The sequence below is a fragment of the Polyodon spathula genome, chromosome 11, assembly GCF_017654505.1.
Source record: "Polyodon spathula isolate WHYD16114869_AA chromosome 11, ASM1765450v1, whole genome shotgun sequence".
NCBI lineage: Eukaryota > Metazoa > Chordata > Actinopteri > Acipenseriformes > Polyodontidae > Polyodon > Polyodon spathula.
In genome coordinates this window covers 11,699,210-11,712,247 of record NC_054544.1, presented here as the reverse complement: position 1 = coordinate 11,712,247, position 13,038 = coordinate 11,699,210, and the positions used below count along the sequence as shown (strand labels likewise).

Genomic DNA, 13,038 nt, shown 5'->3' with positions numbered 1-13,038 from the left:
AAATACAGTATCAAAATATAGCAGTGAGCTTGTTAATGAAATCACTGTGTTTAACTGTTATCCAGATAAGTTGCTCAGAGAACATGACAGCTAGTGCCGTACTTAAAATGAAATAAACTGTGTTGCTTTTGCATTCCTTTTCATTGCAATGCTTTAAAAAGTCATTGACATCTTTTTCTATTGGCCAGGTGCAATGACTTGAACAACTTGGAAGGAAAAAAAAAGCATGTTTTTGATAGCGAGAATACGTTTTATAAAAGTACATCAGTGGCAGTGAAATAGAATATCTTGTTCTTTTAAACTGGAAATAATTATCTGTGACAGCTGAATTAAATATGTTCATTTTGCTTTACTTGTATAGCACTGATTGCCTTGCCTACCCTATGTTTAAACATGTCATCTGTGACAGTGGTTAAAAATGACACAAACAAGAAACAATAAACTAACCAACATTTGTCTTATTGCGTTTAACCAAAAGCATTATAGTTTAACAGTTTTTTTTTTTTTTTTTTTTTTTTATGTATTTTATTGGAGCAAATACCATTTTATTGTTTAGACCTTGTGTGTAAGGATTGACATTGACAAAAGAAACTAAAACGGTCAGTAAATTGTTGTAGGTTTCAATTATTGTGTATATGCTTGACCAACAAACATTTAAGTTTACGCAGAAAGCTTCTTTTCTTTGTCTTTTGAGGTGCTAATCACTGGAATTTGAGCTAATGCCCTGCAGCCAAATGGGGGTGGTAGTGGGGGGATATTGAACTAATGGGGCATTCAATCATTCCAGATGGGAATGAGTAATCTCAGCTAAAGAAATAGAGATAAATAAATAAGTTCATAAAATGATTTATTGCATTGTAATGTTGAACACTCTCTTTAGTAGCAGTCGCAGTAGTAGAGTTATTATTATTTGTCATGGTAGTGTTATTTGGCGTGACCTGCTAGGATGAGATTTAGCCTGGTTCATTAGGGTTGTAGCTTTTTTTAAAAAAAAAACAAAAAAACTGAGTAGTTGCTGACTGGTCTAGCGGGAGGTGACAGCTTCTCTGAATGCAGTTTTTTTTTTTTTTTAATTATTTCCACAGCCAACCTCACTTTTATCCCTGCTTCTCTCTCTCTCTGTCTCTCTCTCTCTGTCTCTCTCTGCCATCATGCATTTTTTTTCTGCTCAAAGCTGAACTTTGCTCCCATGAGCAGGATCAGCACAACATGAGGAGTTAGTTTGTGGATTCTTTTACACAAGCAGGGAGGCTGTTTCAGCAGGTGATGCACTGCATTTCAGGGCTGGAGGGGTTTACAGTGAAGAAGTAATTGATTTTATAGTTCACACAAATTCACGTACATTTGTCCCCCAATGTAATTAACTAAATATTACTTGAAGATAATTTTAAAAGCAGTGGTTGTGCTCTAGTTATTTGTTACAACATAATTCCCTTACAGAATTTATGCAAACAAAACTAAGTTGTTTTTTTTATTTAATTTCTTTTTTTTTTTTTTTTTTACGGATTTTAAGCTCAGCTCTACCTTTTAAATTATTTCACACTGCTACAGTTTTACAGTTTTCTACCCATCAGCCTATTGTATTGTAGAGGTATCGCTCTCTTTGTCTCCATTTGAAATGTCCCATCTTGCCACAAGAAGAGGGATGGATCTCTTCAGTTGCAGTTCTCTCCACAGTTGAGTGATTCTGATTCACTTGTGCTTTTATTTAAATTTTTTCTTTTGTTTCCATTTCATTAAGCATTTCATGTTCAGGGATCTGAACTGTACCTGTTTAAAGTACACTTAGCCAGAAGCGCCTCTGTGATTGTTCAAAGTGGCACTTTATGCAGATGAGATGGAATAAAAAAAAAAAAGAAAGAAATTTGCTGCAAATGTATGGTAATTTACAGATTCAAGATGTGAAAGTGTGATTTAAAAGGAATATTCATTTGGCAGTGTTTAAATTAAGTAATTAGGATGTATCCAGGACTGAGTCACCTTTAACCAGACCAATGCTGATTTTATTTTTAATCTTTTTAAAAATACCATACCGGTTTAAGAAAATAAATTGCACCTTTATCTTTGATAATATTATGGCGAAACCTTTTAAAATGAATGATCCAGTTTGCATAAGCTGAATAACATTCTGTAACTGGGGGCATCAAAAAGGAAAAACCTCCGTAAGGGACTCTGGGATTATTTGTTAAAGTTGTTATTTTAAGGTTGTATTGAACATACCTACCTAATACCTACCATGTTTTGCAAATTAAGCAATACATTTACTCTTTGGTTGATAATTCTTCTATTTAACCATTTCATTGAAATGTCATTATTTGATTAACAGTAAAAGTGTAATGTGAAAATAGCACACTTGTATATTCTTGTATCTGAAATTTGCTTGCCATTGTGTCCAACACAAAATAGCTATATTTTAAGAATACCCATTTAAAATTAAATTATTTATTAAACCACATAACTGCCATTACCAGCGTTTAGGCTACAATGATTTATTGTTTATAATATTGCATATGAAAAAATTCACCAACTTCCCCCTCCAAAAAAAAACAAAACATTGAGTTTCAATTATTGAATGACTAACAAGAAATCTAAGAAATCAGGATATGCAATTATGATGATTCTTAAAGATATATATAAATATATTTTGTCTGACATTAAAACCAGACAGTCCTTTTTTTTTAATTACTGCAATGCAAGGTATGCTGTGGTACGTTTTCAAAAAATTATTTTGTATTATAATTTAATTGATTGTGTTTTGTGATGTGGCTGGCATATTATTTATAGTGACGTTTTCCTGTTCTGCATTTCTTAATCATTAACTTGGAAGCTTGACAGGAGTGCCAGCCCTAGCATGATTTTCTTTTGACTAAAGCCTTGTAAATTAACACAATTAGCACAGCATCATCCTGCTAATTAGCTTTCCAGTGTCTGGTGCAGCAGTTTTGCAAACGGTGGGGAGGGTGTCAGATGAGAATCGACATGCCGCTCTGTTACCAAACAAACAGTATGTTGCCGTTGTTTACTCTAGAAAGGCTATGGCAGCCACACATGATTTCCAGGCTGGGTTGTAAGATTCTAAAATGGTTTGGGGGTTGAGGGTGCAGCAGTAATACTGAAGAAAGCCTGTGTCACATGTGCGTCATTTTAGCTAGGGCTTCTTTTATCACAGAAGCTATGCCAGGGGTAAAAATCACTTTTGGTAATGTGATAGAGATTAAGTGGGCCTGTTGATGCAGCTTCACCAACATCAGTAATGCGTGCACTATGTACAGGTAAGAGGTGGCAAGATGAAGCTTAAGCTTACATGGTCTCTCATTGTGTGTTTGTGGCTTAAAGAAAAGTAACATTCTGTCATTTGTTCACAACCACGTTGTGATGGAGTGTAACTTTGATAATCGCGTGCAGAGATTTAGATGACAGTATATGTAGCTACCAGTATTTGTAGAGAGAGTTTGGGATTAAACTGGATTGTCCCTTTTGTGCCCTGGAGGCTACAAAAAAAAAAAGACTGAAAGACAAGTACCGCTTGTTTTTCAGAACCTCAACAACAGGACTAGCAGGCAGAAAGCAGCCCGTTGTAATTCATGTCGAGTTGTAGGTTTTCCGTGATGAAAGCGACAGAGCGCTGCCTGGGAGATTGCTTTGCTGCACTCCACGAAGCAGATTTGAAACTGTCTCGGACCGCTTTAGATGAGAGTTGGATTATAGAGTGACCTGCAATGTCTGTGTCATATTGTTCTGTGCAGGGTGCATTATACTGTGCTAACTAGGTGTTGGGTTCCAAATCAGAGAGGTATCCTAGATGTGATCTGTCAGCTGTGTCTCATATTTTTATATTGGAGGGGAGGGGAGGGGAGGGGGGGTAAAAGTAAAACTGTCATGTAGAAAGGAAGAGCTGTTGGCTTAAAGAAAGAAAAAAACTGTAATTATTTCCATGTTCTTATCTTCCTGCGCATTTTTATGTTTTGTTTCAATTTAAATTTGTTGAAATGGAAAAAAAAAAATTATATACAGTTATTAATGTTATGGTTTAATATTTAGTATGTGTGTGTGTCTCTCTCTCTGTCTCTCTCTCTCTCTCTCTCTCTCTCTCTCTATATATATATATATATATATATATATATATATATATATATATATTTATATATATATATATATATATATATATATATATATATATATATATAATATATATATATATATATATATATATATATATAATATAGAGCTAAAATAAAGAGCTAACTTTTTTTTCCCCACAAAATGTAATTATTATTTTTGTCTTTTTTTTTCACTGAAATTACAGGCTTAAAGATGCAGTGGACCCAGGAGCATGCCCAGTGGGCAGAACAGCACTTTGACATCACCTCAACCACCCGCTCTCCAGCACACAAAGCAGAGGCATATAGGGGTCACTTACAGCGTACCTATCAGTATGCTTGGGCCAATGATGACATTTCTGCACTGACTGCCTCAAACCTTTTGAAAAAATATGCAGAGAAGTACTCTGGAATCTTAGAAGGTCCGAATGAAAGGGTCATACTGAGTACTTATTCTGAATTAGCTCCAGGACTTGTAAATGGACGGAAGAATGATAATGACTCCTGGCAGTCGCCTTTAAACTCGGAAGGGGTTTATTCTATGAACTGTGTTCCTGATGTTATTACTGCAAGTAAAACTGGAGTGACAACCACCCTACCTCCAGCAGATGTATCTGCCAGCATTGGCAGCTCTCCTGGGGTAGCCAGCAACCTGACGGAGCCCAGCTATTCCAGCAGCACCTGTGGAAGCCACACTGTAGCCAGTCTTCATTCTGGACTCCCGCCTCAGGAATATGCTGCAAGTTACAACGGCTCTTACCTACATTCAAACTACAGTGGCCAGACAGCACCTGCACTTCAGTCACCTTTGCACAGCTCTGGGCTTTTGCAGCCACCACCTCCGCCCCCTCCTCCAACCCTGGTGCCAGGCTACAATACCAGCTCCTCTAACCTCTCCAGCTACAATTACACTTCTGCTGGCTACCCTCCACAGACTTCTGTTGGCCCTGGTTATAGCCCTGGAGGGGCCCCACCACCTTCTGCTTACCTGCCATCAGGTATCCCTGCCCCAACTCCCATCCCTCCTCCCACCGTTCCAGGTTACACCTATCAGACCCACAGCCTTGGGCCAATTGCACCAACACCTCTAAACAGCAGTTCAGCCAATTCTCTGAAAAGAAAAGCTTTTTATATGACAGCGCAAGGAGAAATGGACTCCAGTTATGGAAATTTCAATTACAGCCAACAACGCTCAGCTCAAAGCCCTCTGTACAGAATGCCTGACAACAGCATTTCAAACACAAGCAGGGGGAATGGATTTGACAGAAGTGCTGACACGTCAGCTTTAGCATTTAAGCCTGCGAAGCAACTGATGTCCTCAGATCAGCAAAGGAAATTTAGCAGCCAGTCTAGTAGGGCCCTAACCCCTCCATCCTATAGTTCTGTGAAAAACTCCTTGGGAGGGTCACGGTCGAGTGAGCAATTTGGAAAATTTGCATCAATGAGTGAGCATAGCGATGAGCACAGACAACATCTTTCCCACCCAATGCAAGGACCGGGAATCCGCACAGCTACCTCATCCACCCGCTCTGCAGATGAGCAACTGAAGAACACCGACCCACACCTCGTTGAACTTGTGACCAATGAGATCATCAACCAGGGACCTCCTGTGGACTGGAATGACATTGCTGGACTGGATCTGCCCAAGGCCATTGTAAAGGAGGAGATTTTGTGGCCTATGCTGGGGCCTGATGTATTTAGTGCTTTACCTCGGAGCATTCTTTTATTTGGACCTCAGGGAACAGGCAAAACATTATTGGGCAGATGCATAGCCAGTCAATTGGGTGCTGCTTTTTTTCGAATCAGCGGCTCAGCCCTGGTAACAAAATGGTTAGGAGAAGGTGAGAAGATTGTTCATGCCTCTTTTCTTTTAGCACGATGTCGTCAACCTTCTGTGATTTTCATCAGTGAAATTGACGTACTGTTTTCGTCACAGTTGAGTGAGGAAAGCCCAGTGAACAGAATTAAAACTGAGTTCCTCATGCAGTTGGACAGTGTTCTAACCTCTTCTGAGGACCAAATTGTGATCATCTGCTCCACAAGTAAACCAGAGGAAATAGATGAATCGGTGAGAAGATATTTCATGAAACGACTTCTCATCCCATTACCAGACAGCACAGCAAGGCACCAGATAATCATTCAGCTGCTCTCACAGCACAACTATTGCCTCAGCGACAAAGAGATTGCACTGCTTGTTCAGCGAACAGAGGGCCTCTCTGGACTCGATGTTGCCCGGTTGTGTCACGAAGCAGCGGTAGGCCCTCTCCATGCCATGCAGGGCACTGACCTTTCAACCATTATGCCTAACCAGTTGAGGCCAGTAACTTACCATGACTTTGAAAACGTTTTTTGCAAGATTCAGCCTAGCACATCACAGAAAGAACTTGACATGTACATTGAGTGGAACAAAATGTTTGGTTGTAACCAATGAAAAGAGATCAAGCAAATCTGGCCAAACAAACCTGCCACAATGGTTTTTGCAGTAACAATACAGCTGGAAAGGGGCTAGAAGGACAATGGTGACCCTGGCACCTTAATGCATCAGAATAGACTACAAGGAGAAGCATTAACAAGAGCTGTTGATCTGTAAGCAACACATTGGGAAAGCTTATGTTGATGCTTGATTCTGTTGAAGCCAGGCATCACTTACAGAGGTGCAAGTGGTTTGACTTCAAGGGGACACAAACCCTGTGTGTGTTTATATCATTCTGCTGTTTTTGAGATTAAGTTGCTATCAAGTGCCTGAAGTGGTGCTTTATTTTTTGTTTGCCTCACAATCTACATTGGTGGCATGTGCTAATATAAAGAGCTTTAACTTCAAACATTATGGGACTAAACGAGAGAGATAAGCTGTTTTAATAGGGGACAGTAAGTCAGGATTTTTGTCATTTTCAGAGCAACAGTATTCCTCAATCATGCCTGTTCTGCAGTATCAGCTGAGAACTTAAAAATAACGATAATGAAAAAATAGGGTATTGGTAATCTGGACCTTTCATTTCTGTAGTTCAATTCTTTTAATGTTCTGTCTGCAAAATCTCAGGAAAGTGATTGTGATTTGTACAGTACCTCAAAGGAATGTGTTGAAAGCACTATTTACTGCTGAGAGTTCTAGGCTAGGCTAGGCAAGCTAGGCTTCTGTTTTACTTTATATAAATGTATGTTTACCTCAACAACTGAAAACTGAAAAGGAGATGACTTTGAATGTATGAAGATGTATCCTGAAGTGATGGGACAGTCAGTTATATATTTGTTTTGTTTTGTTTTTTGCTAGTGTTAATGGACAAATGTATCGATTTATAGTGTGTAAATCAATTTTTGAAGCCCTTTTTTCTTTTCATATTGTGTAACAGTACTTAAAGCAATGTTCTGTTATTGCCTTTATCCACAGTACATGGAGGGTAAAAAATTGTTTAGATCAAGTTATGAGAAGTGGGGGGGGGGGAATTATCTATGAAGGCACATTAAAACAATGTAATTGTTGGTGGTTACTGTTGTAGCTTCAAGGTCACATGATTTAAGGAAGTGAAGAGGGATGCGTAGAGGTCAAACACGGGAATAATAACATAGGCAGACACTTTCAGTAGCCAGTTGCAAGTAGAGCATCATCTCCTTGAAGGGGGTACAAAAATGCTCTTGCTGTTTTTAAACTATGTGATTCCATTCTGCTGCTGTCATTTGTCATAAATATAATGATGCCGAAGGATGATATATGATCCCTGCTTTCTGTTCTACCTCAGTTTATTACAGTTCTCTCTGAAAGCAGATTATTTGAGGATTGCTAAACATCAAATACTCTTTGGTATGCTAACTTGCAGAACTGTTTTCTTTAAACTGTATTTTACCATAGAGTGAGTTTTAGGCCCCTCGTACTCTCTTGCACACACATACATACATACATACATACATACACACACACACACACACTGTATTTCACTGACACACATTCTGTGGAGTCTTCCTTCTGGAAAGACCGTTAGCTGGCATGTGTGGCATTTTCCTCACCTTCCTCATAGTCTTTATCTTTTAAAATGTGCAGGTCTTTTCATGATAGTTGATTGATGTTTGGCAGTGTCTCTGAACAGGAGCATTGCATGCCACCGCAGTCACAGTCTGCAATTGCATAAGAAGAAAAGTCTTTGCTTCTGAATGTATTTTAGTTGTTTTTATTATTAAAACAGTATGACAACTGTTCCTAAGCACTAGTATTGTGGTATGAGAGAGTTCTGAAAATTATATTGAATGTGCACTGAGAGAGTTTGTTTTTATCCCTCCAAGTTATGTCTTTCTAGTTAATAGAGGTGTCATGGTATTGCCTTATTGCAATTTTTTCTTTTCTCTACTTATGTCTTGTCTCATTTTTATTGATCTCTGTAAACAAACATTATTGGAATGAAACTACAGTAGCAATTAGCAACAATTGGCTCAACCAATTCGACATTATTCGAAGTAGATGAGTACACGTTTCAACAACGGCGTAAATACAGTAATCAAAATTGTGACATCCCTATTATCTAAAGTGCAATCTGTTGTCTGATAGCATTATTGTTGCAATGTGCTGACCCATTAATTGTCATTTATTTAGCCATCACCATCATCTGCCATTATATGCTGTGCTTAATTTAAAAAAGAAGTGTAAACTACACAGATAAGCAAAGCAAAAAAAAAAAAAAAAAAAAATGGTAGCCACTAAAACCACAGAACAACTTCTTATGTAACAAACTACACTATAATCATGTTTAGTTTTTAGTGTATACCGTGTGTGTGTCTTGATCACCTGCACATTACTATAACAATATCCTTCAGCAAGTTATCTGTTAATGAACAATTTCCCGAATGCCAGCTAAAACCTGGCTTATCTGATTTTAATTTTCATATCAATCAGCCTCTTAGCTGTCTGTATATTTATTACAATGTTGCTGGTCCAGTATTAAGTGGGAATTGCGCACACACACACACACATCTAATTGTCTTGTTTTACTGAATGCAAAATGAATCCAAATAGTTTGTTTTAAATTAAAGCTAAAACAAAAACTATTCATCCACATTAAATGCTTTGCTGCCAAATATTTGAAATATTTAACACATTAATTATACTAATTGAAAAGCTAACTGATCTTGACTGCTTAATGGAATGTGAAGGCAGTTTACATAAAGGAGATTTACTTCTTAAACAGACTGTTTACCTATTTTGGCAGTTCACAGTCCTCTTAAAAGTAAAGAGATAGAGTTGAATGTTTTACTCTGCACTGAGGCCAAATAACCATGCAGGCAAACAAGGAATGTAGCCTACGTTAGGTCAATTGTTAGTTGCTTGGACAATATCCCCCCCCCCCCTGATTTTTAAATATAAAACAGTATAGAGTAGATGCTGAAAATGTCAGAAGAGAAAATAGACCAAGAAGAAGATCACTTTGGTGTCTCTGAGACATGGATAATACAGACAGCGTAGGGTCAGCATTGCCGCAGAGCTGCGAGAGACTAGAATTCAGCTTATAGAATGTTAATATTTATCGACAAAATATATATAATACACTAAGGTTGTAAGCACATTCATTCCTTCTCATTTCGTTAACACTTCAAAATCACTTGAATTTATTTCCAAACCTAAAAATATTTGTGTTTTCATTTTGTGTAAAACTAAGGATTATTATTATTATTATGGTTATGTATCTGTTTTATAATCAAGCATTGTTCTTTATAACCATTCTACCTCATTGCTACATATTGTACATGTAGTATTTATTTTATGTCTGTTTTTGAATGTCATGCATTTTGTAAAAAAAAAAAAAAAAAAAAAACAATTAAAAACTTGCTCTAACAGTCTACCTCAGTACTGAACAGTATTAACAACAGAGATACGTGTAGATAATGCACACAATTACTTGGGGTATTGACTGACATAATTACCCTAACAATACTACATCAGTGCAATGGTGGACTGTATAGGTCTTTTCCAAGGTCTTTCTTAATGCAAATTCATAATGAGTGTTGGCTTCATCCTTTGAGAATTGTTGGTGTTGTTGTACTACTAGTAGCAGTGTGTCTATTGCGCTCCTCTTCAAATCAATTTAAATGTATTTGCTTGTATACTGAGATACAAAACATTAATTAAAGATGTTTTCTTAAACCCTCATTTTGTGCACTTATTTTGTATCTACACATAGTGTATTCTATACAAAACACACAATCAATATCTTTCCTTAAGCTATCATTCCCACTGTGTGTGCACATACAAAATGTAACCCTTTTCTCTTTTGATGAGGCTAGGCAAGTAAAACCCAAGTTAATACTACTAGATGGAGTTGTCGATCTAACACCATTGACTATTTTGATATTGTTTTCAAAGATCATACTAATTACAAACAAAAGTTATTGTGAACTGTACAATATGTATTAAGAAATATTTCTAAAAGACCTATACAGTGCACATGCATATTTCCTTTATCTGATGGGGCTGTGTATTTTTGCAATTACAAAATAATTTTTGTTGTACATTTATTTTACATTTGCTGAAACTAAATGTGGTGTTATTGCACTCATTAAAAATGTAACAATCCATATCTCTGAAAAAAAGACAAACGTCAAATGATGAAAGCTTAAATTATCCATCACTCGCATAATGAATTAACATAATTTGTGGACAGTATTAATGGAAATGAGACATTTCTGCTTAGCTTTTTTACTTCATTATTTTGATGGTATCATTATATGGTTGATCGTCTGTGCGTAGGAAGCTGCTGTACAATTAACGTGGAGATCTGAACATGTTGCAATGCATTTTGTCCTCAATGCAGTTTCAATTGTAATTTGTTGCATCTCGTTTTCTTGGATGTAGGCACTGTAATGTTAAAAGAAAAAAACGAAATCTGTGCAAACATGATATGTTACCATAGATTTTTTTTTTCTTTTCTCGATTACTTGTTACCATGGGGAAATTATTTGAGTGAATCATCAGAAATAATACTTGGTCTAAGCAGCAACCATTAAAACAAAATGTGGATAAATGCTGATATTTTTATGACAAGTTCTGTGTTAAGATTTGTTGTATATGGCTATGCTACTAAAAATGGAAGAAGAACAAGTACCTAAAATAAACATTCTGAAATAAAACAAAAATGTCATGGCTTTCCTAGAATATATAATGCCTGTAAGTGGTTTGCAATATATTGTATTTCATTTAGGACTATGCATAGCTTTCCTTTAATAGCTGCATGTTTTTTAAACATGGGTGTGAGGCAGCATGTCAGTTTGTAATCGTGTGTTTTCAGCTTTATAGACCTTAAGCCAGTTTGATTTAACACCAGGCAATTACTCCCTTTTCATATAAACTTCTGAATGCTCTTGCGGTGACTGATTTTGGGTTCATTAAAATGCAATTAATTAATGATGGGATGCTGCCTGCAGTTTTCCTTCACTTGTCAGCCTTCGTGAGTCATGGTTGCTACGCCAACACAAAACTCTTTGCAGACACTTGCACCTATTGATGCATTTTCCAGTCTCTAATCACAAAATAATGCATATGGTTAAATGTGTTTTGTCTTTGCAATTAACACATTTAGTGTATCAGGGGTGAGATTCTTGATTTATTCATAATTTACTTAACATAATACTATTTTGGTCTCTTGGCCATTTGTAAACATACCAGCAATATCTACCCTCCATTATTTGAGAGGACTTCACCAGTACCTTGTGAAGATGCGACTCATTAAAGATAAAATAGTAGAACAGTAATTCACCTAATTCAAATCTCCCTTGACTGATTCCACGGTACATATTGTATATACAGTAGTATATACTGTATCAGTTGTGAACAAATAGCTATCTGTGCCAGTTCCTGTTCCTTTAGCCGGAGCATTTGCAATGGGGACAATCAGTTTCACCACAAGTGTGTTCTCTTAGGCGATGTGTTCTCTTAGCTAGTGTTCCTATACGCAGAGACTACTGTATAATCAGGAGGTTACATTTGACATACAGTACATACTATACATACATGCTAAAGTCAGTATCATTCTATCAGAGCTGTGTTTCTAGTACTTGTTTTTTGTGACAGTTCTTGTGCCACATTGAGAATTCTAATTTTCACCAGCCATTTTCATTATGGTCCATGGTCAACATTATAATAAAAAAGAAGAAAAAATAGGCTTTTTCACAGTCTTTGAATAAGGCATGTGCAGTTGTAAATTTGATGAGGAATGCATGGAAACAAACATAATTGCAGTTACACATTCTAATGAAATCTCTCTAATGTTTTTAATTAAGAAAAATAAGGATACTATTTAAGTAAGAACACAAATTAAATTTTCAAAATACCAAAAAAGCACTAAATTAGTAAAATGAGCCAACCAAGGTTGACAGTTGCCATGAATTGTATAAATGTAACAGTCCATACAGCCAAAGTGATCTTCTACTGTGTACAGCAGTCTAACTCGCCCTGTTTACAACAAATACAATCTGGAATTTGTGATTTAATTCAAAACTAGGAAACATACTTGTGTTTAGTACTGGTGTACATGTTTTTATAAGTAGGTATTACAACCATCCTTCAAGCAAGTTCTACTCTGTTTCGTTAAACTTGCAATTACCTAAAAAAGTCAACTTTCGATTGTCATTTATGGTGTAAAACTATACTTGTACAGTGGATGTACAATACTGGGCAAGATAGCTTTTAACACAGAATCAACATATTCTAATGTCAAACAGAGAAAGAATTTTGCTGACACAAACTCTTCTAATGTGGGTAACTGGAGAAGTGCCATGATATCATGTATGTTAAATCTGCATGTCCCTTTCCACTGACTCACAGAGCTCACAGTCTGCAAAATCCTGCAGATCCTCTTCTTTTATTTGAAACATCCCCTTTTCACAATGTGCACCATTATGTTTTGGTGCTGGTACAATAAAATTGCTTTCTTTTGTTCTAGGAGGCCAGCTCTTTAAA

The 13,038-nt window shown here is 36.7% G+C and overlaps 1 protein-coding gene across 1 annotated transcript; it reads left to right on the top strand.

The window, feature by feature from the left end:
- The first annotated feature begins 4,309 nt into the window (after positions 1 to 4,309).
- Positions 4,310 to 7,536, top strand: LOC121322691 (fidgetin-like). The gene has a single exon (XM_041262896.1). The coding sequence runs from the start codon at positions 4,315 to 4,317 to the stop codon at positions 6,529 to 6,531; it is 2,217 nt and encodes a 738-aa protein (XP_041118830.1). The 5' UTR covers positions 4,310 to 4,314; the 3' UTR covers positions 6,532 to 7,536.
- Positions 7,537 to 13,038: the final 5,502 nt, after the last annotated feature.